The sequence below is a fragment of the Onychostruthus taczanowskii genome, unplaced genomic scaffold (genome assembly GCF_017590055.1).
Source record: "Onychostruthus taczanowskii isolate IOZ18803 unplaced genomic scaffold, ASM1759005v1 scaffold14, whole genome shotgun sequence".
NCBI lineage: Eukaryota > Metazoa > Chordata > Aves > Passeriformes > Passeridae > Onychostruthus > Onychostruthus taczanowskii.
This window is the reverse complement of record NW_024498573.1, coordinates 7,530,491-7,558,418: the sequence shown is the minus strand read 5'-3', so window position 1 is coordinate 7,558,418 and position 27,928 is coordinate 7,530,491. Positions and strand designations below refer to the sequence as shown.

Below are 27,928 nucleotides of genomic sequence, written 5' to 3'. Positions count from 1 at the left end.
AAATACTCACATCATCCTGAAAAGAAGCATAGTGGAACTATTTTTTTCAAGCATCTGCCATTTAAACAACAAACCCCCCCAAAGTAGTCTCAAAACAGTTGGTAGTAAAACCAAGTGCTGTTAACATGTCCAAACGATCCAGTTGTTCAGGAAAGAGATGCTCCAATCAATTTCTTTAAGTTTTTTCATTCATTTTTCATGCCAACACCTACGCTTCCATTAACTGGAAGCTAAAGTGGTAACTGAAACTTCATACATCAAACATACATCATTGGATACATAAAACATTCTACTTCAACATAGGAAGAACCAAGTAAGAAAAAGTGTAGTAAATAAGACAGACAGCTCAAATCTTATGTATACATATTTATTTGTAATTTTACAGTGGCTTTAGTACTGTTTAACAATAACGGTTTTGGAAAGAAAAAAAACAAACAACCAAAAAGCTTCAGAACAAGGCTTTAACTAGAACTACAGAACTAGTTGTTGACAGTTTTCCTTATGAAATTCTAGTTTCCTAAAGAGTATCAGTCCAAAAAACCAATGAAGCATGACTGCTGTCCATAAAAAAAACCAAAACAAACAAACCCAAAAAAACTTTCTAGTCATCCTGAAACCAAAGTCCAGCATCAGACAAAATAGCCACTGCATTGAGAGGAATATGTTCCTATTGCACAAGCACTGAGAATGAGATATGACAATCAAAGCCTAATTCCATAGGCAGAAGAGGCCACATGTATCTATAGTTAGACTTCAAAGCACATCTTTCTTCTGAAATTATATACCAGGCTAGAACTAATGTTAAGGCCATAAAACCAGAACACTGTAACAATGATAGGGCTTGATGCTACTTTTGGTGACATTTGGTAAACAGAAGGTGGGAAAGAGGACACCAAACCAACAACTGATTCTGAGGGGAGTTAAACTTGAAGGCATTCAAAAGAAATTCTCAAAGAACTACATTTTGGAGGGGGTTTGAGTCATTGGATAAAACTGGATTTCAGAACTAATCACTTAATGAGCCTATTACACTCTTTAATACCCCATGTTCTGTAATACATTAAATAATATATTTTCTGGAATTTACATTTAATTTGTATGAAAACAGTTAATTATTTCTGCTTGTTATTCCCTCTTTAAAATAGATGAAGATTTGTATAATCTTTATAAATTATCTTAACAATCAGGTAAGGCTTCAATGTACTGAGTTAACTGCACACAGGTATCTCTAATTTGCTCTTCATTAGGCATCTTAAAACTGCTAAAACCACCTGGGGAACCACGTTGTGATTTAAAGAAAGGGATAGTTAGGTATTGCTGTCTGTTCTCATGGTGTTCACTTGATTAGTGTATAAAACACCTGAAAGCAATGGCTCCAAAGAAGCAGTAGCTATCATGGAAGTTTAAACATTTTACTTTAGCAAAATCTGGGAATCTGATGAAGCTGAAAATGCACATTAGTCATTTTATAAAGTTTGGCTTGCTACCAGTTAAGAAAATATAGGTATCAAAAACAGACAAATACAGTGCTAACCATCTGTTACATTTTCTTTTAAAAAATTAGCACCAATTTAAGCATCTGAATTCATAGAAAATGTGACACACTTGGGTTTTCAAAAAAAGGTTTTCCCCATTAAAAGACAAGACAACAGCACATGCTCAGGGGTGTAAGGAGCTCTGTGATCAGCAACAAACACAATCTCTGCTTCAGGCAGCCAGCACCAAATGCTCTCTGCACTGACTCCTTCCTCCCCTGCTTCTGTTATCCTCAGGAGCCTGTGGAGTGCTGAGCTCCTGCCCAGCAGGGAGAGAACACAGCACTTGCCCAGCACACCCCACACACCAGGGCTTTGGTGTCTGGAGCCCTGCAGGGCAGGGACACTGACATCTGCTGCAGGGGAGTCCCACAAAGCCGTCCTGGCCTCACCACAGCACATACAACTTCATGATGCATAGCCAAGAGTTAAGAAAAGGTTTTTTGTTTGAAAAAAGAATCCCAGTGCTCACAGCGAGCTGCCCTTGCTACAGGAACAGACATTGCACTGTGTTCATGTCATAGATGGCCAGGCAGTCACACTGCCAATCAAGTCACCCACTCAGAAGGTATTTCTCAAATGATCTCTTACCCCATGTGTTAAATTTCAGCCCCCTAAAGGTTTCTGATTTCTAATCTCTGAAAACAGTTTTAAAGAAACACGCTGATCACATCTGTCAGAACAGCAAAGGCTACAACCAAAATTTGAACACATTAAGCATGTTATGTCATTCCTTTTCACACCATATATGGTTATATTTAAAAGAATCCTAAAGTGCTTCAAACCCAGCAATTAATAAAGTTGATTTCTTTTGTGCAAAACTGCAAGCACCTTTTAAAAAAATAAGCAGCAGTATCACTGTATAAACTTAAATAGTTAAATGCATTTTCTCTATTTTGTCTTGAATTCTTGGACCAGAATGATTTGCCATGTTTTCAATAACAAATTGCAGAAGAGTGCATTTTATTAGTTTAATTTTACACCGGACTTGTTATACACATTTGAAATAGAGGACCCAGGAAATTTATATCCACAAAGCAACACTGTGGGATTGAAATACAACAACTGAAATTTTAGCTGCAAAAATAATCATTTTATAAAACACAAACAAAAAAAAAAAGGTTCTCTCTCCAATTTCCTCCAAAGCTGACATGAGAAAAGATGGTTTACTTAAAACATTATTTTAGCCCCAGACATTATTTTAGCATGCAGAGTGGGCAAAAACCAAAACTGATTTGACAACTTGTGTAAGAAGCTTTTAGAACATCACTCATGTAAAAGACAATCTAAAATACATAAAATAATGAACGAGAATACATTTTTTTTGTCATATTTCAACACATTAAAAAAAATAATCCAAGACACTCTGGAAAAGCAAAGAAATCACTAGATTCATTATAGAACTCAAATCCAAATTCTCCATCTGGATGCAGGTGTCCCTGGATCAAAACCAGTTTTGAGCAGGAATGACACAACACACATCCCAGGAAAGAATCTGCTTCCCAGAATCTGGTCTCACTAGGTTTAGCATCAAGCCCTGCTAGAATCCATATGACACGTGTAGAACATGCAGACAAATGCAGTTCAGCACTTACCCAGACACTCAGTGCTGCTGCAAGGCTGAACCCACGCTCCCCAAGGACCACAAAGGTCAGTCTGCACCTGGAGCTGTCGCCTCCCAGCTCACTCCCAGCTGGAGGGTGGCCCCTGTGACAACACAAGGCTCACCCACCCCATCCTTGGAGACTCCATACATCAGCTGTGTTTGGAATAGCTAAATCCTACTTCATTCATAAAATTATAACTTTAAGGAAAGTGATTTAGCATTTAAGGTCCTTCCTTTAAGAAAGAAAAATTAAACATATGGAATAATTTTTTTTCTTTTCATTAATTTGGAATAAACACATATGCTCTGTTAGCATGTAAAAAAAGATAAAACCTCTTTCAAGAGCCCTCTGGTTCCTAACAGCTTTTGAAACTCTCCAACCAACTAGTTAATTTCTAGTCAAGGTTGAGTTTTTCGTTATTTTGACAAGAAAATGCAAGCCCTTGCTGGCAACATTACACAACTTCAAAGGCTGTTTGCAAACTGCAGTTTCCAGTCCTAAGACTAGTTTATTTTGTATGAGCCATGCAGACAAAGCCTTAATTTTGACATTAGTTTCTTGTCTTTTTCCATAAAGACCTAGACTTGTCATATCACAGTATTTCCTCAAAGTATGCTTACAGGCTGCTTACCCAGATTGCAAAATGCCAAGCTTCTCTTTCTAAAGGCTTTTTTGAGGAAAAATGATGTGAGCACAGATGAAATGAACTGTTTAAAACATACTCCATTTCTGCAATGCCATTCAGCTACTCAGTGTTCAGATGTTTAACAAGTTTCTGGTAAAGTCTCTATTGACAGCCAAAGATCCCTTTCTTTTTCAGGTGAGCAGTTAAGATTACAGATTGTACCTATGTTGACCACCATTTATTTTAGTCATAGCTCATAAATTGTCTATGTATGCTGCACTAGTGTTAACACTATACAAAGTCTCTCAAAGGAAAGTAATGTTCATGTTTACAAAACTGAGCTGTTTTCTTAATATATATATGTATACACACACATATTCTTAATTTTTAAATACATATAAATATTTATAAATGCCAAAGTGCAAAAACACGGTCAATTGCATCACTTTACATACATAATTTTAGTATTAGGAATAAAAGTGATTATATTGCACACCAAACTCTCCTAATTTTTAAACCCCTGTCAAGTTACATTGGATTTTATTTTCCACCTGCAAGGAGGTTCTCGTGGCATTGACAACCATGTCACAAACCTGGCACTGCATTTCCCCTGCAGTCAGGAGCAGTGACATGGGGAGAAGCTGCATGCAGTGCATCGAGGGCCCACAGGAGCACCCTGGGAACTGCAGCATGCACCTGCCTGGGTTTGGTGGGTACTGTCTGCACCTGGGTCCTCTGGAGATCCATGGTTTTGAATTAAGCTGGAGTCAAAATCCACAATATTCACAGACATTTCATGCATGCTCTGAAGGCATTCTGTAATTAAGCTTCAATGTATGCCATAGCAAGAAGACATAAAAAAAAATTTAGGTATGAGACAGCTTTTCCTACAAGATTTACAAATAAACTCATTTAATCTCAAGGCTGGGGTTTCTTTTCTTGTTCCAAGAGTTTATGTTCAAGCTAACAGTATGTACTAGGAGGAGGACAGATACCAGTTCAAGTCATGAAGACAGGACACTGTTGTTAAAAACATTGAAAGACAATTCGAATCACAGAATAATTCAGGTTGGAATAGACCTGGAAGTTGTCTGGTCCAACCCACTGTTGTGCTGAGCAGCCCAAATTCAACAGGAAAAATTCAACTCTGCAAGTATTCAAATCACTTGGGGAAAAAGCAATAAATCTTTAACTCTTCTAAAGTAGAAACTGTTAAAATGAGCATAGCACAGTGCAACTTCAGCTGAAAAATTTAGGTCTTGAAAAATGAAATTCAGCAGATGAATCACTAATTGTTCATTGTTAATAGGTGTCTTCAGCTATTTTAACATACACAAATAACATGGACTAAAAAAAGTAAAAGAACAGCAAAGTGTACTGTTCTGCTATATGGTAAATAGGTATTTTTAAATGGTTTTCCAGTGACAAGAATGCACTAAAAATATTTCACATATACCATCAGTATCCAAAGATAAAAGTAAGTTATCCATAGGTTGAAAACCAAACAATAAGAAAAAACACAAGCCCCAAATATCTCGCAATTCATTTGAGAGAATTTTAAAAAATCAGATATGCCAGAATACAATTCTTAAGTTAATGTTAACTACCTTGTCATTTTTTTTTAGTGTCTTCTGGGACACTAAAAAATCTTGGTATTTCTACTACAGCAAATTAAGCTATTAAAAAGGGGTAAAATTTTAATATAAAAGCAAGGTTTGCATAAGTACAAAGTGCTGCTTTTCGAGTCATAAGGTCTGGAACAATGGACAATTGTGTTTTACATGAGAAGTATGTCAGTAATGCAGTGGCTCTCTGGGCCAGTGTATTTTACAGGTTCTATTTATATATTCAAGGCAAGAGTATCTGATCAACAGCTAAATATAGACCACCTTTAAGAAAGTGGTGTTTTCCCTCATCTAGTACATGTCTACTACTCTTACAGTTCTATAGCTCAGTCACACACATGCACACATGAGATATTTTAGCAAATTTCACACCTGTGCACTCCAAAGTGGACGTGCACAAAGTCACAAGCGTGTGTTACAAAGCAATTTAAGCCCTACCCTACCACAAATGCATTTTCTAATTCAACAGACTGTGCAATGTAACAGGCAATTTTGTATTATCTGATTCTGAAAACTGTATTGATAAATCTGTATGGAAACAGCAAATAACCTCCTCCTCTTGTCTGACACTGCATTTAGAAAATCTGTATTAAACATGTCTTTCTTCTCAATACAAATAGACTTTCCTAGGGTGAGAATAGGGCTAAGCTCTGTTACCTAAATGCTTAATTTACAAGTGACTCAGAACTACTGTACTTTTATTTAATTACTCACTAGACAGAATGGACCCATTAAAAAAATGGAAAATATTTATGCAGCTTTTTGAGGGCTGCAAGTATCTCCAAGTCATCTCTCCTTTTATCAGAGCTTGCAGTTAATTAAGAGCATCACAGATAAAACTTCTTTCTCTGTTTATCTTTGTTAAAGGATGAGTATCACGAGCTAGAAAATACAGAACATTTCAGCACACTCTCCTCTTCTAAACAGGCACTGCTTCACAGAAAAGTCACTCGTCCTTCCTCACGATCAATTTAAGCCACTGTATCTTCCATCCACATTTAAAAGGCTGAAAAAGACACTCAGGTGAAATACAAAATAATGGCTTTATGCTTTAAACTTCACGTTTATCTCTTCTACAAGAAGAGAGAATTACTGAAAAGTGAAGATAGGGTTTGATTAAAAGGAAAAAAAAGTGCTTTGTGGAAGAAAAACTGCCCTTTAAACACAGTACTGAGAGCATTCCACATGTGAGCTCACACTTACACACAACACTCAGGTCGTTAAATAAAGCAAACTGCCACAGTCACACAGTAAAACAAACTCCATAGGGACTGTACATTCAAAAAACCCACTGATGAGCAATACTGTACTAAATGTAAACAACCACTGTGTCACAGAAGCCTGCCAGCTCGGACTGGAGATTGATGAAGCCACTTAAGAGGAGTTATTGGTTAAAAGTCTATTATAACTGCTCACCTGAAATAGGCTGAAACAAAGAAAAGCCTGTAATAGTGTCTAAATTTAATTTTTTTTTTGTTCTTTAGACATTGATTTGCTTCCATTCTACAACATTAAGCAGGCAATTTCATAACAACTGAGTAAAAAAAACAACAGGCATTACTTTAGCAGAACATGCAGAACATGGAGTTTTTCTACTTGGTTCCATTAACTTACAAGCAATTCAGGCCCAATAGAAACTAAGAGTTCTTTTCCAAAGTCAAGTCTGCAATCACGGCTGATCATCGGCATCCTTCGAGGGGTCCTGTCAAGGCATCCAGGCTGCTGTCTGTGTCTGAGGCCAATGTTTGCTCTGTTGACATGGATGAAATGTCATTGATAGATGATGACTGGGAAGGACTGGTGTTGCTATTCACTGCTGCATCTGTGCTAAGAAAACCAAACATAATAAAATCTGAGGCAAGACAATATTACAGTCACAAATAACCATGCTTCTGGGCTGTGAGCAGCACTTTCCCCACAGAAATCCTTAGAAAATCAAGGAATTAATAAAAAAGGAGAAAAGCAAGCAGTAAGGGCCCTAGCACTCAAAAGCCAAGGTGACCTTTTAAGAGATTTTTATTTTTCTCCCTCTCTGTGGAGGAAATGAAGAAAAGACTAACAATCATAGTGTGAATAGTGACTTGAGTGTCAAGAAATCTAACAGATATAGTTAATAAAAAACAGTACAATATTCTGATTACTGAGCTGTGAGAACAGCAGCAAACACAAGGATTCAACCACGGGCACAAACACTTAGCCCTGTTAAGTATCCTGAGGGAGCCCTAAAGCTGTTCAGCCCTGAGGAAAGGGGCTCGTGCTGAGCCTGAGCGCAGCACTCAGCAGTTACCTGAGCTCCAGGTGAGCTACCTGCTGCTGATACTGTCATTTGATGACTGAGCCCTCTAGGGACAAGGCAGCTCAGGGTGTGGGACATGCAAGACCAGTGAAGTTTTTCTACAAGTTCAGAACAATTAAAAAGCAGAGCACGTGGGTCTCCAAAGGCAGATTGGTCTCAAGAGTCCAAACAACAAAAGCTTTGCCTACCTGCATTATTGAGCAGATTTCTTCATTCACAGGGCTATGTGTGACAGTTACAGAACTACTGAAACAATGACTAACCTGAGGGCTGATCTTTTACCACACCATTCTTGCTCCTTTCTTCCCAATCCATAACTTCTTTGTATATTAATTCTTACAAGAGAACAGTGGGACAAAAGAAAAAAGAGACAGAAAAGCACTGTAAGATCACAAAGTATTTGTAAATAATTCACATTTGTATCAAGGTACAAGGAAATGGTTAAGGGTTAGTCTGGAAGTAGAACTGTAGAGGTATTTATTTGCCACCTTGCCTACAGCAATGATAAGAGAGTTACACAAATTTTCTCAAGCATCACAGAACGACATTAGGACTGTACCAAAATCAACATATATAAATAGCATAGCTGTAAACTTAAAAATAACAAATATCTTACCCCAAAATTTTATGTATACCTAATATGCACTAATATTAACTTAAAAAAAATTAAAAATCAGATTTGGATTCAAAATCTGATTTTATGTAAACCTCCCTGGAAATTTTACTTTGATAACAAAATTATACACAAATTTTTATTCTTCAAGAACCATCTCCATAGGTGTATTGAGGAAAGTCTGGATATTTTGAAGATGGTTAAACAGTTAAAATATTGTGTGAAAACCCTCATTTACTAGTCAAGGACAACTTAGGATACAGTCACCTGAACAATACCCAGAAAAACCCAGAGCTGTAACTTAAATCACAGAAGCTTGTGTGTGTACCCACAGTCTTAAAGTAACTTAGATAACAATATCTAAATAGATTAAAAACTCTTCAATTCTGAGCAACAATGTTTAGAAATGCATTCAATTACATTTAGTGGTCCCATTTTACTTTTCCACCTTGCAGTAATCAAAGATGATTTGAAGCCCACCTACCTGTGCAGGCATGCCCTAAGGATAACGTAGGTATAGATCAGCCAGAATCAATATCTGAAATTTACAATGCTGTTTTACAAAAGCAAGCAGCTTTAAAAGTGGTCATAAAAGATGTCTATTACCCTTGGTCTTGTGATGGCAGATGTTAAAATTTTAACTGCCTCACCATTTAATGGTTTTGACTCAAAATGTAAGGTGAAATTGATCTTAATACTACAGTGCTGTTTATTCTTTGGTTTAAGTCAACAGTTTAATCTATGTGGCCAATAAATAAGCAATGAGATTAGAGAAAAAAAACTACACCAAAGGACTCTCCTGCTATTTAGATTTCTAAAACAAATGAACTAGTAAATATTGTCAAGAGATATGGCTTAAACAAAGCACACTGAGAAGAGGCATGTTTCTTTCTCAGAGAACTCTCTATCAAGGAAAAAGCTCTATAGGTTACAAGCACTCTAGGAACAAAAAGGGAAGGAAAAAAAGAAAACTGCAGCATTTTGTTGAACAGACTTCAGAATGTTCCATGTATATTTGAGCATTCACACACCTAGGTATGTATTCACTCCACACACAACATGCTTCCATCCCTGATTTCTTTTCCTGTTGCCATAGGCAGTACTGCTTATCTGGAACAGTGGGAATTATTTGGAATAGTCTGTTACATAATCCAGCACACGCTGCAGCCACTCACTAATAACACAAGATACTACAATAAATGTAATTTGTCATGCTCACTCCTTACCTTTCCATTCTTCAATTGCATGTTCTCTTTCTTCCAATTGTGCATCATAGATTTGAGGTGGAGGCTACAAAGAAAAGAAAAGTCTACAGTGCCTACTACATCAGGTTAACACACCCAATCTTAACTAAAAAAAATCTAAAAATGACAACTTTTTTAGCATTTTTTACCTTCATTGTTGGCAGTTTATTCCCTATACTTCAAAGACACATTCATTTTACAACTCCAGAATCTGTTTTTAAGTCCTGCCTCAAACTGAAAGGCTGTTTAAAAGCATCAACCAAAATTAAATTAATTGCAAGGGTTTACGGGGCCTTAGAGCAAGGCCCTGCTTCAAAAAGCCCAGGATTGCCACCAAACAGGCAACTCTTTCTGTAAGTGAAATGAAATATTAACAACCACTTGCAGAATTGTATCAGCTCCCCACCAGCAGCTGTCCTTCAGGTGATTCTGCCCCTAATGCTCATCTGAAGGCTTCCTGTGTGGCTCCTGCTAGCCAATGAATTCAAAGCATGCTCTTGACTAAAATTAGAGGTATTTTGAAAGTTATTGAATTGGAATCTTAGAAAATTTATTTTAATTGCAAACTTACAGCTTCTGCTTCAGCTGGATCATACCAGACAGTAATATAAGGATGACGTAAGGCTTCATCTACAGAAATTCTCTTGTCTGGATCTACTACAAGCATTTTTGACAATAAATCTCTAGCTTGGCTGGCTAGAAAGTAAAGGTGAAAAGAACACAAATGTAAAAGAGCTGTAGAATTTAATGTCTGACACAGGAAACAAATATTGGAAACACAGGACATGCACTGCAAAATTTCACTTCTGTTCTACAGAATATAGTAAGGTGGATTGTTGGTTTTGGTTTTTTTTTTATTTTCTCAGTAATTATCTAAAGATAAAATATAACCCACATGAGCGGTATGCACTTAGAACAAGATGATCAGTATTAAAAAGTATTACTTTTGGAGAACACTAAATTACAGACATTATTCAATGGATTAAAATTAAGATAATTAAACAGAATCCTGGGACAGACAAAGAGTACTTAGTAACTACTACTAAGATCTGAGGACTTGTCATAAATGAAAAACAGAAAGCATGCAGCTTTTAATGTTGACACCTACTTCAATAAATATTTTTATTAGGCTTTAAATTAAGTGTGCTGCAGACATTTTAAATTAACTTCGTAAGAAAACAGAGAGAAAAAAACTCGCCTTACTTTTTAACTTGTCCCGATCAGATTCTGATGGAAATATCCAGTCTGGAAAGAGCTCTTCAAACTTAATACCAGGATATTTTGGCCTGTTTTCTACATAATTCCTCACTGTAGGCTGCAGTTTCTTCATGAAGTCTGCTGATGGTGTTCCTAATTGTTCAATAACTTTATTCCATTGATCAATATCTGCACCATATCTTTAGGAAAATCAGCTGAAGAATTTGAAGTCTGCACTCTAAAAAAAATACCACTTAAAAATCTGAGAAGTTAACAGGAATTTGAACGGAGGACACAAAGATGAACTTGACTGCAGCATCAGCAGTATTCTGAGCTGCCATGCAAAAAGCTACAGAATCTGAGTCTTATTTTTGTGTCAGTGTGTTCTGAAGGACAGGCTGGAAGTGCTGCACAATGCATTATGCTTAAGTATCTTTTTCTAATTATAATATTTTTCTAGAATCCAAAAGAAGCTTTATTTGGCAGTTGTACCCATAGCAAAACAACTCTAAGGTCAGAAAAGAAAGGCTGCTGTGGAATCTTCTGAAGTGCAATGTAACATCAAGAGCACTGAAGATTCTTGAAGGTAGAGAAAAATACACAAAAACCCCTAAAGCACAAACACATCCCACCCAAAGTAAGGAGCTTTGTACCTGTCTCCTAAGGAAATGAAACTTTGAGTTGGAGCATTTTGCAGGGGTGTGGTTGGATGGTTGGGGTGGGGGCTTTTTTTGGTTGGTGTTTGGGTGGGGTTGATTTCTTTTTCTTTTTGAACTTCAGAAAAGCTCCAGAGGAGTTCTGAACAGGAAATCCATATTCCAAAGGTTCTATAGCAGGTTTTTTTGTTCAAGTGTATCAACCATCATACTCACAGATAACTCTGTTCTTATAATTCAAAATTTACTATTTTGTAAGAATATTATTTACAAGTCACAAACTGAAATTGGGCCTCAGGACTGTCTCTTCTCCCCCTCTCAAGCGAAGGCATTTTCCCCAGCCATGGTGACACTTGTTACAGAGGTGGCAGAGCCTGCTCTGAACCAGCCCAGCTGGGCAAACAAAGCTCATTTATCACACTCAGGAGACACTGCATTAATATTCCTAACATTTAAGTCAACTCAGATCTACACTTTCCAGTTTTTCCTGATAAAAAGAATGTGCAATTCCAGCAGAGCCTATCCACTGACCTTGTAAAAAAATTCATTGCTAAATTCACCATCTAGCACTTCAACCTATCCGTTCTCATAGACAGAGTATGCAACTAAACAACAAATATGCTGTACTTTGAATTAAGATGTATTTAAAAAACACTGAGGTGCTTCTACTGCAGTTAGTGTGTCAAGAAAACAATTATGAATATAGGCACTGCTCCATGCTAAGATTTTAGGCTTCTGATAAAAAGATTGAAAATTTTATTTGCTTATTGAGTGCATTCCAATGGAAAAGCTATATTAAAATCAAAATTCAGAGCTGATATTGTTAACTGACATGCTAAAACAAAGTACAGACAAAGAGAAAATTAACATACATCAGGAAATTTTGTTCCTAGCTGAGAAACTGAATGTGTGAGAGCTCCACCAATCTAGATTCAAGAAGATGCTTTCCCTTTGAGTAACAGCAGCCTCATTAGTCAGATAATCAAATTAGAGTCCAGTTTATTGAGGCCTCGGAAGACTGCAGGGAAGGGCAGAAAACTTAATGACCCATCCCACTTTAGAGATAAAAACAGGCAAAAAAATTACCTCAGTTTCAAAGTGCTTTACAGATGGTGAACGTTGAAAAAATTTTCAATATAGGATGGACTTAAAATAAGCCTCTTATCAGAAACCCAAGTTGGATTTCAGTATAAAGCAGGCAGAGTAAGCTCTGTGACTGACCTGGCAGCCTTCACACAAAGCCACTCTCCCCACTCCGGAGACTTCAGGGTCAGAGGGGACCAGGCATTTAATCCATGCCAAGTCTATTTGCCTTTAGGGACTCTGGAAGAAGAGAAGTTGAAAACAGAGTCCTTCCTACAATCACAACAAAGCATGACTTTTCCCAAGAAAGCACAAATGCCCCTCGTGCTTTTTGCATTGGTCAGGCCATCAGTTTCCTTCTCCATATGGGCAGAAAGAACACCAAAAACACATGGCTGCTGCCAGGCTTTTCCACTATGCCACCTTAGGTGCCTGCATTCCCTGGTTTTTCTCCATTTCTCATTCCCAACAGCAGCTGGCAGTAACTCAGGCTTTCCCAGCACAGTCAGGAGCAGGGCCTGTGCATCCATCACCCTGGCAACACAGAGCATCTCATTCCACCCAGAGCACTGCTGCAAGTATCCCAGAAATACCCATCCACCATCTGGGAAAATATAAATTACTGCATCTAAGAGAAGGTTTTCCTGAAGATAGTCAAGGGCAAGCGTTGGGCAATATGCTGAACTTGACTCCCTTCTCTAAGTGCCCAAATACTAAGACGTCTTAAAATTTTAAAAAGCAACCAAACAAAAGAAACCCCAAACACAATTAACAAAAAGAATGCTTCATGGCCATGCACAGCAGCACTGCCCATAAACCACCCTGCCAAGACAATCCTGCAGCTGAAGGTGATGACCTGACCCATGCAGTGATCACCCAGGAAAAGCCTCAGCAACACAAACAGTTGTCAGTATCTCACTTTAAAGAGAACTGAAACTCCTACAAGAAGCAAAAATCCCTGTAAGCACAGCTATGCACTTCCCCATCAGGGGAGGAGCCTCCTTGAAACATAGACTGGTAGAGCTTCAGTGGCCCTGAGAGAATCACAAATGATAACTTGGATATTCAACAAGCACGAACAAAATTTCCTTCATTTATTCATGAATAAATCAAAATAGCCCATGCTAACAACATGCGGGTGAAAGACACATAACATCCATGAAGAATTGTGTTAGGTTGGTCTAAAGGCTTCAAAAGGTAAAATAACAAATATAGAAAGGAAGAAAGGTAGAAAAAAAAGATACTTATTTAACATTTAATCAATTTACTACTAAATAATGTATGATCAACTGTTGAAGATTAGTGTCAGGAAATTTAGCATTAAAATTGGAAATCCTCCTCTATAAGATTCACAAGTATTTGTGAACAGGCACCTGATGTTTCAGTGGTGCTTGCTCCTTGCTGATGAGCAAAAATATGATATTGGCTTCAAAAACTTGGAGCACAATTATGAAGAGAAGGTGCCCAGAGAAGCTGGGGCTGCCCCATCCCAGGAAGGGTCCAAGGCCAGGTTGGATGGGATTTGAAGCAACCTGGGATAGTGGAAGGTGTAGGGGGGTTGAAACAAGATGGTTTTTAAGGCCCCTTCCAACCCAAATCATTCTGAGATTATGGTTCTATTAAATCCTGGAAGGAGAAATGGAAGAACAACTGTCTTATAGAAGAAGTCAGTCCAAAATCAAATTTTTATAAAATGAGAAAAAAAAGAACCTCCAGAAAGTTTTTTTATGTTAAATAATAATAAAAAAATATCTCATGCAGTGTGCTGGCCATTAGGTCACCTTTGCCCAGCAAGCCCTAATAAACAAGGAAGATTAAAACTCAAAAAAATGTGCAATGAAAAAAAAATTAGTCTACTGTTCAAACAAATAATCAGCAAAATCCATGCATAGTTAAGAAGTAACTTTGTAGGTTTTTGCTTAAAACACTTATCTACAAAGAACAAGAGTAAAAAATAAGTTATTTTCTATTTTTCAAGCCTAGCGGTATCTGTCTTTTAAACTACAAAAGCTGGAGCTCGTAACACGTTGGATTCAACCATTATAAATTACACGAAATATAGGCTACTAAGAAAAGAAAATGGAAAGCTCAACAACTTGGTTAATGACACTAATTTCAAAGAGTACAGTGGATCTAGTAAAACATTAATAAAAATATTGTTTATGCTTTTATACAGATCTAAATAATTGTGTTTCTGTTGGAAGTGGAATGGGACTCAAGGATGACTAGGGAAGGATACGATCAGTGCCTTGGAATATCACACAACCTTTCACCAATTCTCCCATGATGCACCCAACTGACCAGATATCAACTGAAAATAAAAGTGAAATGATCAAATTATGGAGTATCATGAACAAATGTGAGGAAAACAAACAAAACAATCTGCATCTACAGTAAGACACAACAATGTGGAAAACCAAACTGCTCACATGAATTTTCAATCATATCAACACCAAGTGAGTGTTCCTGAATTTTGTATTTTGTAAAACATAATCAGTGTTTACACTTGTGAAACCACCATGAAGAAGGATACAATCTCTTCCTGGGAACAGGACTTTATGGAGGACCATTTCTGCCATAATGCACCCAACAGACCAGATATCCACTATCATATGTTAGGTGCAACAAGGACAAAAGATTAAAGAGATTTTTTTTTTAATACCACAATTATTTATTTCAAAACTCACACTGTATCCCTACAGTCCTGCAGATAATTTATTTTTGTCCCAACCAGAACAATCTTTGCTGAAGTTCTGATCCACATCAGCACTTGCTGTACAACAAGCTGCCTTCTGCACTAAATAAAGTGTTTTTATCATTACCAAGGGCACAGCAAGGTCCCACAAGTCCCTTGTTTTACACACCCAAAATTACAGATACTCAAAACCATCCACAAGTCCTTGTGATAAACAGCATACAAGTCCAGTGCTAGTAAAAATCAGCAGGTAAAACCCCCGATAATGCAAGGACAATTCCTTGGGAGCAATTTTATTGGCTGAATGTTCAATATATTACAGCTGTGTTGGTTTTAATAATGTAACACCCAGCCTCTTTGAGCACCAAGCAGACTTAAGAGAATATCAGACATGGTTTATGGTAGGGAACTGCAATGTATTTTAATAATCAGAGAGGCAAAAGCGGACACACTGTAAAAAGATGTTTCAGAATAAAATTACATTGATTAAAGGGTTTATTATTCATATATTGATTTTTTTGTATGGACTTTTTTAATACTAGCCACCATCAGTGTCTCAACAGTTTTTCTGAGAATTAAAAACATGGCAAAAAGATAATGGTGAATATATGACAAGATATAACTATAGCAGGGGAGAGGGAGCTGTTAATGTTAAATGAAGAAAAGCATACAGAAAAGGATCACATTTTGAACAATAAAATTATACTGTAATAATTTTAATTTCCAATACCATGATTAGACTACTTTAACAGCACACTTGATAGGGGGAAAGCAGCTCTCCCTCCCTCCTCTTTTTACAGTAGTTATGTTCCAAGAGAAACATACTTGAGACAGGAGATTTAAAGCATTACTCCAGCAGCTTACCATTCTCTTTGTATCCCATTCCCAGGATAACCTCTGGTGCTCTGTAATACCGTGTTACTACATATGGAGTCATCATGAAGTTAGTACACGCTGTTCTTGCCAGTCCAAAATCAAGGATTTTTAGCGTGCAATCTGATTTTACTACTATGTTGCTGGGTTTCAAATCCTAACAAGAAATTACTTCAGTTAAGGAAGGATTTACATACAGAATAATACCCACACACCCCCCTCCACAATCAGGCTAAGCCAAAAAGTAACTGTACGAACAACTGCATTTTCCTGCCCTGGTGTATGTGCTTATTTATACAGCCCCCTCCCTTCCTCCCTGTTTCATAAAAACTGTGTTCACAAAGAGTATTGTTAATGATCTACTACTACCTACTCTGTGGATGATACCAGCTGAGTGGAGATGCTTGATCCCACATAGCATTTGGTAAAGAAGATAAGACATTCTTTCATGATCCAATTCCATATGAATAACCTGGCACAAATTTGCATCCATCAGCTCCATAACCAAATATCTACAGCATAAAAAAGAAAGTATTAAGAAAACTCAAATCTTATTTTTCACAGGTTTAAGTTTAGCATATGAGATATTTAAGAAAAATCACCTTTGCTAACCTAAGTGTCAAAAAAACCAATGATAAAAAAACCCATGCACGATCACAGTTACAAAGTAAAATTATCTATTCAAGAAGTCCTACTATTAACAATTCAGTGTTCAATATTCCATCACAAAATATTAGAATTCCACTAGTTTTATGAACAGTAATACAGAGAATAATTCTATCTTTATGCATCATGAAAAACTAAGACTGAGCAAAGTTGATGTAGAGATTGTAGATATTGCAACATAAATGCTCTTTCACTGTATTTTACTCTAAAATATTAGGATAACCACAGTGAAAACTAAGAATCATAAAATAATTTTCAGTTGTCATCTACTTACCCTCTTCAGACACAAACACTCCCTCATTTACCCAAGCAGCCTATTCATCAACCACAACAGCACATTCACTGGAACCTAGGCTATCCCACCAGTCAAATGGCCATGAATCCTTTCTAGACCAATTGATAATGCTTGAATAAAAAAGAAATATATTCAGTTCTGAATTGAGGCCAAAATATTGTTGTGCTGATGTGACTGGTACACAAAAAATTGCTCCCATGTTATCCAGACCATGTTACTTTGATAATGCTTGAATAAAAAAGAAATATATTCAGTTCTGAATTGAGGCCAAAATATTGTTGTGCTGATGTGACTGGTACAGCAAAAAATTGCTCTCATGTTACCACCCTGAGGTGATCCATGGAGCTGAAGGACCATGCACACAAAACAGATGCATGGGCCAGCAAAGTATGGCAGACTAATGAATAAAAGGTAAATATCCCTTTTTCACTGCTCACTTCAGCTTTCAGCTACTCTTGATTTTCAAAGCACAAAGTCTGTAGGATACTGGAAATCCAACTCTAAGGTTTTGGCCAGCATTTGTCAGAGAAAATGAAAAAAAGTCTAGTACTTACACATCCTGAAATTCTTCTAGTGACTTCTGTGGTGTAAATACATTTAATAAACTAATAATCTATAAAATAAAAAAAAAATAAAACATTAGAAGAAACTTCTGCTTTATGGTTTCACATAAAACTCCACTACTGCAGAAGTTACCAAGCAAATAAAGTGCACACTGTTACTATATACACAATTTGAAAGTTACTTGCCTTCACTTAATTCACATATGCTGAAAAACTGCCAATTCAGAAATAGTTCCAAACTGCAGCGTGTGTGCCAAGGGAACCAAGACAGGACAAAACCACTTTTTTTTTTTTTTAAAGTTATATGACACCTTCTAGCTCCCTCCCCAGTGTCTGAAATATATCCCATTTCCCCCCACAAATAATCTCTTATTTTAAATCACATGCTGTGCAAGGAATTTTAACCAAGGCTGTCCAACACCACGTGCACAGAGGTGCCCCACACCATCCCATTAAACTTAGATTATGATGTACTATTTCCAGAACTGCTAAAATTGCCCTACTGCCATCTTTAATAACCACCTTGCTTTTATTCTGCTACATCTGGGCCTCAGCAAAAGCTTACTTAAAAAGCAGCCCTGAAAGGCTAATCGACTGCAGGAAGTTTGAGATTTGACTGCACAACTTCAATGACCAGCAATGTTTCTAGTTCATGTTAGTACCAGCACACAGCAGTCACATAAACCTGATATTCTTGTATTTGAATAATGAAGTGTTGACATCATGGCTCACTTTAGAGAGTTTAAAGAAGTTCAAAATTCGCAAGTATTGTCCATAGCATTTTAATTTTGTAGACAGTGCTGCACCCTTAAAAACCTCAGTAGTTAAACACTGTATTTAATAAAAATCTGCCTAAGCTCAGATTTAAATACAGTGAAGTTACAATGGTTAAACCCACAAACCACCCCAGTGCCAAACAGGCTTTGCTGCACGTGGCTTACAAAGGGCAAATGCAACAGAGCAAGGTCTCTAATGCTGACACTGATGGCAGCAGAAATCTCCCCATGGTACTTCAGGCCCCCAGCAGCTCACCCAAAAACTGAGCCATACATTGTGGAGAACTGCATTGCCCACAGCAAATCTTTCCAGCCCACCACTATTTCCATTCCTATGGTTACTAACAAGTGAGAGAGCAAATCCTGAGCTTTTTAGATAAGGCAGAGTAAGGAGAGCAACACAAAGCCCGACTCACATTTTTGTGATTGACGCACTTTAAAAGAACGAGCTCTCTGTAGGCCCTTTTGGCGTGGGTTTGGTTCTGAAAAGGACGACTCAGCTTCTTCACAGCAACATTGATTCCAAGCACTGTATCAAATGCAGCACTAGAAGTGTTCAAAGACAAACAAGTTGAAGTCTGTTTGAGGGAGAGGAGGGGGCAAAAGGGAGGCACAATGAAGAAGGAAAGAAACCGAGATTTAAGACAAAGTATATCTGCTAGCCTGTTGGTACTACATCTGATTTTAATTCAGAAAAGAAACATCCTTTAAAAACTACACAACCTTTAATAAATACAAGTAAGTCAAACAGAAGCACTGACATTCATCAGAGGTCTTCCTGCTCTCCTTTTTGTCTTTAGACTTGAAACTGCTGACTCAAGACTCACACCCAAAATTGCAAGATCTAAAAATATTTTAGGCTTGTTTAAAATCAAGAAGCATTGCAGCTGCTTAATCTGTATATTTGGAATATTTTTTGGGCACTTCTGCTGACTGACAATCATTTAGTATTTGCAAAAGACATTTCTCTCAGCTAAAGGAGAGTCACAACCATGTCTCCATGATCACTTCTGCAGGGATCAATATTCTCCTGTACATGGATAGCTCGCAATGATAAAAAAAAATTAGTGCCTAGCAGAAAATTACATTCATCATCTGCTTCTGGGTGGAAAAAAATGCATTGAATTGAGAAATAAGGAAAACTCAGACTGAAGAGTTTAAAAATGTTGTTTAAAAGTGACCATGACCATTAAATTTACCCTGGTTTTCACTTGGGTTTGTTCCTTCCCTCTGCAGTTTGAGGTCAAAGTTACACATGCTTTAATAGCTGAAAGAATCTAAAGGTAAAGTATCTATATAAACAAAACAAGATTAAAGTGGGAATAGTCTTCATTAGTAACACAGACTATTTGGCAAAAATATATGTGAATTCCAGCACATGCTACTCAGGAGTTCCAGTCTTTAAAGAGTTTCAGTTTAAAATAAGGATTCCCACGTTACCCTATTTCCATTTAATGTTACTTTCATAGGGTAGGAAAGAATTCTCATTCACATTTTTTCCAAGCACATTTAAGCTCTTTGTGAGCTCCCTTCCCATCTCATGAAGTTATATGTGACACCAGACCTAAAAGGGCCATCACACTACACTACTCTAACAAAAAGTACAGCTTCCCTGTGAGTACAACAATACTCAAATTGTATCAAGTTTCCCAGCATAAAGTCACTGTTTTCCCTCCTGGAAAAAAGCAACACCACCACAAAGCAGGGAGACGCGTTTTCTTGGGACATGCCTCCCAATTTGAACCAATGTGCCACTTAATTAAAGACCTGCTAGCATTTATTTCAGCTTACTTCTGTGAAGTGCACAAGTCATTACCAAGTGTTACAGTAAGTCTCTGATTTAAACCCTTTATGCCTGTGCAAAAGGAAACACCGAGTGGGAGAAAAGCAACTGGCCAGACAGTTGGAGAAATTATTTTCCTCCTAAACATAAACAGCAAAGCACTGATATTTCAGTATTCACCCAAAAGATGTTACATATAAATTAGTTTTTATATGTTAATGCATTTAATGTTTAATGACTTCCCTAGGCTGATGACTGTACCTGTGAATTAGTATCAAATCAGTAATCAAGAGGGTCTGCATGAATTAGCTGTAAATCACAGGGCAGCAGCAGATAGAGGAATAATTTTAGGGGAAGTGTCCCTGTGTGATGTGACAATCAGATGTATGACAAGCCTCAGTTTAAGCACATATGAAGAACTCCATCTAAAACTCTTGTTTTGGAGATTTACTAGAAAATTTAGGAAATCAAGGACAAGAAAGGAAAAAAAAAAGTCAGGAAGGTAAAGACAAAAGTTATTTTGAGTCAATCCAAAACAGATTAGCAGATTCAGATGCATTAATACTTAGGAACAAAGAAGTGCAGTAAGTTAAATATGTGTACTTTGTACATAAAATACAAAAGCTATATGCAGTTTCTCTCCTGGCCTGTGTTCAGTGTGAGCTAGAAATATCCTCTACATAAAAACTGAGTTACTTTTTCAACTTCCTCGAGCTCTCATTTACCATTTTTCCTAAGTATGTATTTTTAAAATTACTTATTTTCCTACATTTTAATATCAAAATTAAAACTACATGGAGCAAAACCAATGGAGTTTCCCATTAATATAATGAGAAAAAAAGCACAAATTTAGACTTCTAGCTAAAGTGACACAGGTGGTATTAAAAATTCCTCATAGAATAAATTAAATCCAGACAGAAAACTCCAGAAAAACTTTTCATATTTTTTATATTAAACACAGGATGATAAAAAAGCCATCACCTCTGTGTGTTACCCTAATGTCTTGACAATTTTTTCAGCCAAACACAGCAGGATAGCGCTCATCTTACACTGAGTTTTCTACAAAAACTAGGAAGTAAAATGTATATTTCCCTTGCATAAAGATTTTAGGAGAAACTAAGATGTTGCACCTTGTTTAATTTGAGGTATTTCACAGGAAGATGAAAATTCATGCAATGTTTCACTCTGTTGTTCCATAAATCAAGTAGTTTCAAAAGAGTGAATAAATCAAATAATTTCCTCTTCCTCCCAACACAATGACCTTAACACTATCTGCATTTCATTCTGAAGCAGAGATCCAAAGTAATTTGTCTTAAAAATGCTCTGATTCTAATGAAAGGAGAAACACTTCCAAGCACCCCAAATTCCTGCACACCATCTCAACCAAGCACAACTCTGAGAACACAGACACCTGGAAAATGTCAGTACTATAATAAATCTTTCCCAAATACTAATGACCAAGATCTAGGACTCCCTCATCACTCAACCCACTGAAGAAGAATGAAATATGGTGTTCTCACTTTGATTGTTTGTCACCTATCAGCAGGGCAAGAGGGGTAGCTAAAAATTTTTAAAATAAAGGCCTGCTCTCACAGAAATGCACTCTTTCCCTATTTATATAATTTATTATGGTTATGAAAAGGCCAAGAAGACATGGGCAGGTGCTGTTAAGGAGCTGTTCACAGCACATGAGTCATCACACTTATTCTGCAGATTTTATAGATGAAGACAAACTGCAGGCTGGATTCAGAGCACAAACAGCCCACCATGTGTTGTGATGAAGTCAATATCACAGAGTTCCTGAGTACATCTGTTTGCTCCCCTGATTATGGAATGAGAACCCACATCAATAAACATTTCTGCTGTTACCAAGTAAGTTTTGCCCAACAAAATAAGGGCTGACACTAAATTGCGCAGAATGGATTGCTGCATTCTAAAAAACATTTGAAAGTGTTTACCTTTAGCTGGCCCAGAGGTGTGGTGCCATACAAGAGACTAAGGTTCAGGATCAGCCTAAGACTCCCACGTCCTGGGCCAGTGGAGGCTGGACACAAAGCTGGGGTGACACACCAAGGGAGAGCCGGCCAGCCCAGCCCCTCACACAGCATCCCTTTCTGGTTAATCCATGGAGTGACAATGACACTGATTTGCCTCATCCTGCCACTTAATGGCAAGGCACTGCATTGATGGCTCCTAGAAATGGACAGGAGTGATTGGGAATAAAAGAGGGGGAAGAAAGGGGGCCATGATGAAGAAACGAGTGAAACCCAGAATCTCTCACCATTGTCATACCTTACACTGCAATATCACAACTGCAAGGGCAATGGGAGAACTAGAAACAGAAATAAAGTGATTAATGAGAAAGGAAGAGGTTTGTTGACCATTCTAATTTACGCAGTTATCCAAATATTAATTTTCCCTAAAAACAGAACAAAAAAATAGGACTGCACATGAACTATAGCAAGCAATTGGTTTAGAATTTATTTAGTCCATAACCCTGTAACAAAAGAATTTATTATCAGTGTTTTATGTTCTGGTACCTCTATCAGAAATACATGCAAACTTTGCTTTATATTTATAGCTTTTAATATTTAAATAAAGTATTTATTACTCACCAAACAATGCCCTGTGCCCCTGATCCTATGGGCTTCAATTGCTGGTAACGTTTCAGCACAGTGAATGTTGAATCTGCAACTTGAACACTGTAAAACTGACTATCACATTTACTGTCAGTCATGGTGTAGTGTCATGTAGTTCTCTCTCTCAGGGACCTGGCAAAGTTTTCAAGATCTTAAAGAAAAAGAAAGAAAACAAATGTTCAATATCTCACTAATTTCAGGCAGATAAGATGGGAAATATTATACATATTTTAATACATATGAATTTTTCAACAGCATACCATTAAACATTCATTCATAAACAAACATTCTTTCAGTTTTGTGCATTACCACTGCTAATGAAGTATACTTGCAGACAGACAGCAATTACAGCTTTTACAGCTTTAAGGGAATGCGTGCTCCTACTCCAATCCCTCAAACAAAAAGTACCTAAGTAAACAACTCTAAAAACAAAACCACCCAAATACAACTCTCCTTGAAGGCCACTCCATAACTTAGAACTACTGCTATGTGCTAGTACTGTAGTGATCTCTGTATTACAGGAAAAAAAATTCAAGAAGTATGTTATTCAAACACTGAGAACAAAGATAAAAGTGACAACATACATCCATGGAGTTCATGGACAGAAGGAAACAGGGTTTTAATAAAAGATTTAATTAAAACAGCAAGTTTAAAACAAAACTACCCCCTAAATCCCTGTGGCTGCTGCAATTTCTCCAACATTCCCTCCAGCCTTGTTCAGCAGGGAATTTCAAGGAGGGCTCTGCCTTCTCATCTCTGCCAGGCAACCCTTCCCTGATCCAGACCTATAACCACACATTCTCCTTCCCATGTTACACACACCACACACCCTGCACTATCAGTCAGTGTCCTTGTAGTACTACAGAATAAGACTTTTGTGCTACAGTTTAGAAGAGACTTTCCTGACACAATAGAGAGTAAGCTAAATTCATCTGTCAAGAATGAATAAGAGCTAAGTAACTACATCAGAGAGCACAGTAATGGACTCAACCTCTTTAGCTCTGGAGTGCTACAGTAACAAGAACACAGACCAACAGTTTTCCTGGGCGTCCATCCCTCTTCCAAACCCTACAAGTAAATTACCTCAGTAATTACTGAAGAGCTCTCTAACAAATTTTTTCCTTCATAATTTCGCATTCACTATGACAGATAGTGCCATTAGAGCCCAGAGTGATTTGCACAAGAAAATCACTTGAAACTTGTTCCTTAAAACAGGAAATGCAAGCAGCCCCTTCCCCCGGAGCAGCTGTGCTCTGTGCTGTCTGCTTTGGTTACTGAAAGAACAGCTCGTCTCTCTCTTCACTGGCCCCACCAGTATCTGTGAGCCAATGCAAAACAGAAAAGCCTCAAGGGCAACCCAGACACCCACCCTAGAAGGGCACAAAGCCACACAAATAACTTTTGGTTGCTAAAAGAATTAGAATTTGGATTTCTGTCTTCCTCAGTGCGTGTAGGAAGGAGCAGCATCTTTTCCATGTTTTAAGTCAGCTGACAAACTCAAGGAATCTGCAGTAAAATAGATGGAAGACCTCCAAATCCTAGTAAAGACTGAGTTTAAACCAAACTGTAATACTCTTAAGAGATTCTCAAGAAATGTCTAGAGTCTCTTTTACCTTCCAGTTCCTGAAAATCTATGCAGCATTTTAAGAGGCAGACATTCAATTGGGTCACCTCCAGCAGCAATTTAGACAGTCAGTTTATTTGACATTTCCTCATAGAAGCTTTAGAAAAAAAGCAGAGGAAAAAGGATCAGCAAAGGGAAAATGTGGGCTACCAACTTTGTGCTCTGTCACAGGGAGAAGAAGGAAGAAAACAGTATCTCCTACACAATAATCCTAGAGGCAGTCAGATGCAGCTCCACAGCCAGCTAGCACTAACATGAGAGCACAGGGTGCCCCAAGGGCAGCTCCAGACTTTCCCAGTACATCCCACTCTTCTTTCCAACCCTTTTCATTACTCCAAAGCTATGCACTCTGAGGTACCAAGTGTTTTGACGAACAGTTTCTGAGCAGATATGGTATTTTCACTGAATCTTCAATATTGTAAGAAAGATACAGCTGAAAGGTCAAGATACTCCCTCTGCAAGGACTTAGAGACAAAACCAGAAAAAGTACAGATTTTGCATATACTGGGTATCAAGCTACAGGATATCAACTTGTTAGCTACACAAGAGCAATGCTGTACCTCTTCAGGAGTTAAGGAAACAGTTTTCTGTAAAAGGGATAAAGAAATATGGGAAAATAAAGTTATCCTGATCCTGAAAAACTTCTCCCTTTAAGAATCACTGTCTGCACAAAGCCACCTTTCAAAAATCACTTGGAGAATCAGCATAAGCTGTTTAGAAAAGCCCCAAAGAGAGAAATGGGTTATCAGAACACACAAGTTTTATGTGTGTCAACACATTTGCAATTCTCTGTGCAAAGCAGCTCTCCATGAGTCTTGACTTTCACTAGGGCTTCAAGCTGCTTGAATGCATCAGGACATATATTACTTCAGACATACACATGATGTACAATTAGGTGCCAGGGGATTGTAGCTGTTCACAGGACTTCAGGCAATCCATTCTGGGGACAAGAGCCCCCAAATAAAAATAGATTTCCTGTTGTGCAAGCGAGACATATATCTGTCAAATAAGTTTCTTAGTACTTACTTGTTATTCTCCTACTAAAAAAATTACCAACACACCAAACTTGCCAGTAGTAGGCTTATATAGAATTCCAGTGAGAAATCTTTAGAAGCTGAAAGCAACTGCCCTACAGAATATATCCTGCATTGAACAGGCACTTCCCTAAAATATATTTATTAAAATGGCAACTTATTATTAACCAGATTTGTACTCTGGATATCTTCAAGTCAAAAGCTTATGAAACAGACTGGGAACACATTCCCAGGGTTGTTTTGGTTACAGAAATGTCATACTGACAACGAAACACAAGAACAAATGAAGCTTGGCTTGTTTTTTAAGCTAAAATTCTAGGGCTGACAAGATTAGCAGTGAAAATATATATATATATATATATACACACACACACGTACTCATGAAAACATATGGGAATCCTTTATGAAACAGACTGGGAACACATTCCCAGGGTTGTTTTGGTTACAGAAATGTCATACTGACAACGAAACACAAGAACAAATGAAGCTTGGCTTGTTTTTTAAGCTAAAATTCTACTGCTGACAAGATTAGCAGTGAAAATATATATATATACATATATACACACACACACATACTCATGAAAACATATGGGAATCCCGTGCAGAAAATCTCCCCCTGTTTTCTTATTCAACTCTGCAAAAGCATTTCTAATTCAGGTGTGTCCTTTTAAGGACTATCACCCAATAGTATCAAGGGTGTTTTTTTTTTTTTTAATCTTTACAGCAGTATATATCAAAAGGAAAGAGTCCAACTACGAAGTCACACTTACACCTCACTCCTATACAGACAACCTTTAGAACGAAAGTGTAACAAAGCACTAGCTGAGAAACGCCGAAGGATTACAGCAGTTTAAAGGTAGCTTGCAACTGGAAACTCTTGGAAAGCAGACCTTATTCTTTAAGCAGCCCACACTACTACTGACCAAACGAAGATTCCACCACTACCTGTTATAGTCTGATTCAGCTATTACATACAGACGCAAACACTGAAAGGATCTCAGAACTCTGTCAGGGCAAGCTGGTGTAAAGAGAGAAAAAGTTTAAACATGCGTGTGCTGTGAGCAATTTCGCTGTTCGTGTAAGAAGCGTGCAAGAAGAGTCTTCTCAGAGCTTTCCTAAAACTTCTGCTAAGCAATCGCTTCGGCCCCAGCGAGCCCGGGCTGGCCGCGGCCGCAGCGCTCGGTCCTGCTGCCCTCCCGGGACGGGGCTCTGGGGCCGGCCCGGAGCGACAGGGCAGCAGGACGAGCAGAGGCGGCTCCGCGGGGCCGGCACTGCGGCACGGGCAGGGCGGGGGGCTCGGACGGAGGAGGAAGGGGCCGGCCCTGCCGCTCCCCCGCGTGTCCTTGTAGTACNGCTCTGCCCGCGCCGCGGGACAAGCCGAGGACTCCGTCCGGCCCAGGGCCCGTCCCGCCCCGGCTCCAGCCCCGCCGCCCCAGCACGCCCCTCGCGGCCGCCCCCTCACCTGGGTCGGACGCGGCGGGACCAGCGCCGGCCGCCGCCTCCCGCTGCCCCAGCCACAATGGCCTCCCGGTGCTCCGCACGGCGCCGCCCCTGACTGACGGCCGCCGCGGCCAATCGCAGCCCCCACGGGAGGGGCTCAGCCAATCGGACATGGGGGCGGGACTTGCTGGCCGCTATATAAGGGAGGGCGCTGATGGGCCGCAGTGACGGGGCAGTTCGGCCTCCGCCCCCGGCGTGGTGGTGTTGTGTGACGTCAACATGTCACTGTATTCATGACGTCATCGCATGACGTCACGGGAGTTGTTGTGTCATTGCCTGACGTCAGCCTGTCACGACAGTCGTGATGTCACCTCACAGCAGTACCGTGTCATGACGGGCTGTGGCACTAATCCTGCTGCCGGCTCCTCACAGCCCCGGCTGGCCGGGAGAAGCCCTCGGTGAGGCAAACACCCGCCCTGGACAGGAGGCCCCACAGTGGCACGATGACATCACTCGGTGACATCACACAGTGACATCAGACAGTGGCCACCTGCCACCATGGCACACCACAGCACTGCAGGCCCAGCCCCTGGAGCCCGACAGCCCTCAGCTTTTCCACAGGGATGGCTCAGGAGGGAAGGGATTTATTCCCTCCCCGAGCTATTTTCAACCCCACGCAAAAATCATACGCCTTCTCTCCATTACGCACCCCCGGCCCTGACACGAGGACTGCTTGTTTTTAAAACAGGTGCTGCCTAAAAATAAACTCAATTTGCCACCTCTCCTAGGACTGATGAGAGCTTTCATTTCTGTGATTTCTGTTCTCACAGATGATTTTAGAAAAATGCGCCTGTAATTTTTTAATCAATCAATTTAATGTTGCATATAGACTAGGTTACCTCAATATGCTTTCATAGTTCACTTTTTAATATGAAGGGAATATTAATTCTAGATCAAGAGTAAAAGGGGCCTTCTTATCACTTACCAAAACATGTTAGATACAGAGTTACATATTCTTGGCATTTAGGTCAGATTAGTAGTATATTTTTTGTTATTTTG

The 27,928-nt window shown here is 38.6% G+C and overlaps 1 protein-coding gene across 3 annotated transcripts; it reads right to left on the bottom strand.

Moving 5' to 3' along the window:
* Positions 1–353: 353 nt before the first annotated feature.
* On the bottom strand, positions 354–26,977 carry MAPK9 (mitogen-activated protein kinase 9). 3 transcript variants are annotated; one of them, XM_041397407.1, is made up of 12 exons: positions 26,892–26,977; positions 22,748–22,922; positions 18,766–18,895; positions 17,565–17,623; positions 16,423–16,561; positions 16,041–16,206; positions 14,721–14,792; positions 10,749–10,931; positions 10,117–10,241; positions 9,528–9,591; positions 7,952–8,023; positions 354–7,219 (listed from the first exon to the last, which is right to left on the bottom strand). In XM_041397407.1, exons 2-12 carry the CDS (start codon positions 22,867–22,869, stop codon positions 7,203–7,205), a joined length of 1,149 nt encoding a protein of 382 aa, XP_041253341.1. In that variant the 5' UTR covers positions 22,870–22,922; positions 26,892–26,977; the 3' UTR covers positions 354–7,202. The 3 variants fall into 3 exon arrangements, with proteins under 3 accessions (XP_041253341.1, XP_041253340.1, XP_041253342.1); XM_041397406.1 differs by having other exon boundaries at positions 354–7,214; XM_041397408.1 differs by lacking the exon at positions 26,892–26,977 and adding an exon at positions 22,091–22,325 and having other exon boundaries at positions 354–7,214; positions 22,748–22,858.
* Positions 26,978–27,928: the final 951 nt, after the last annotated feature.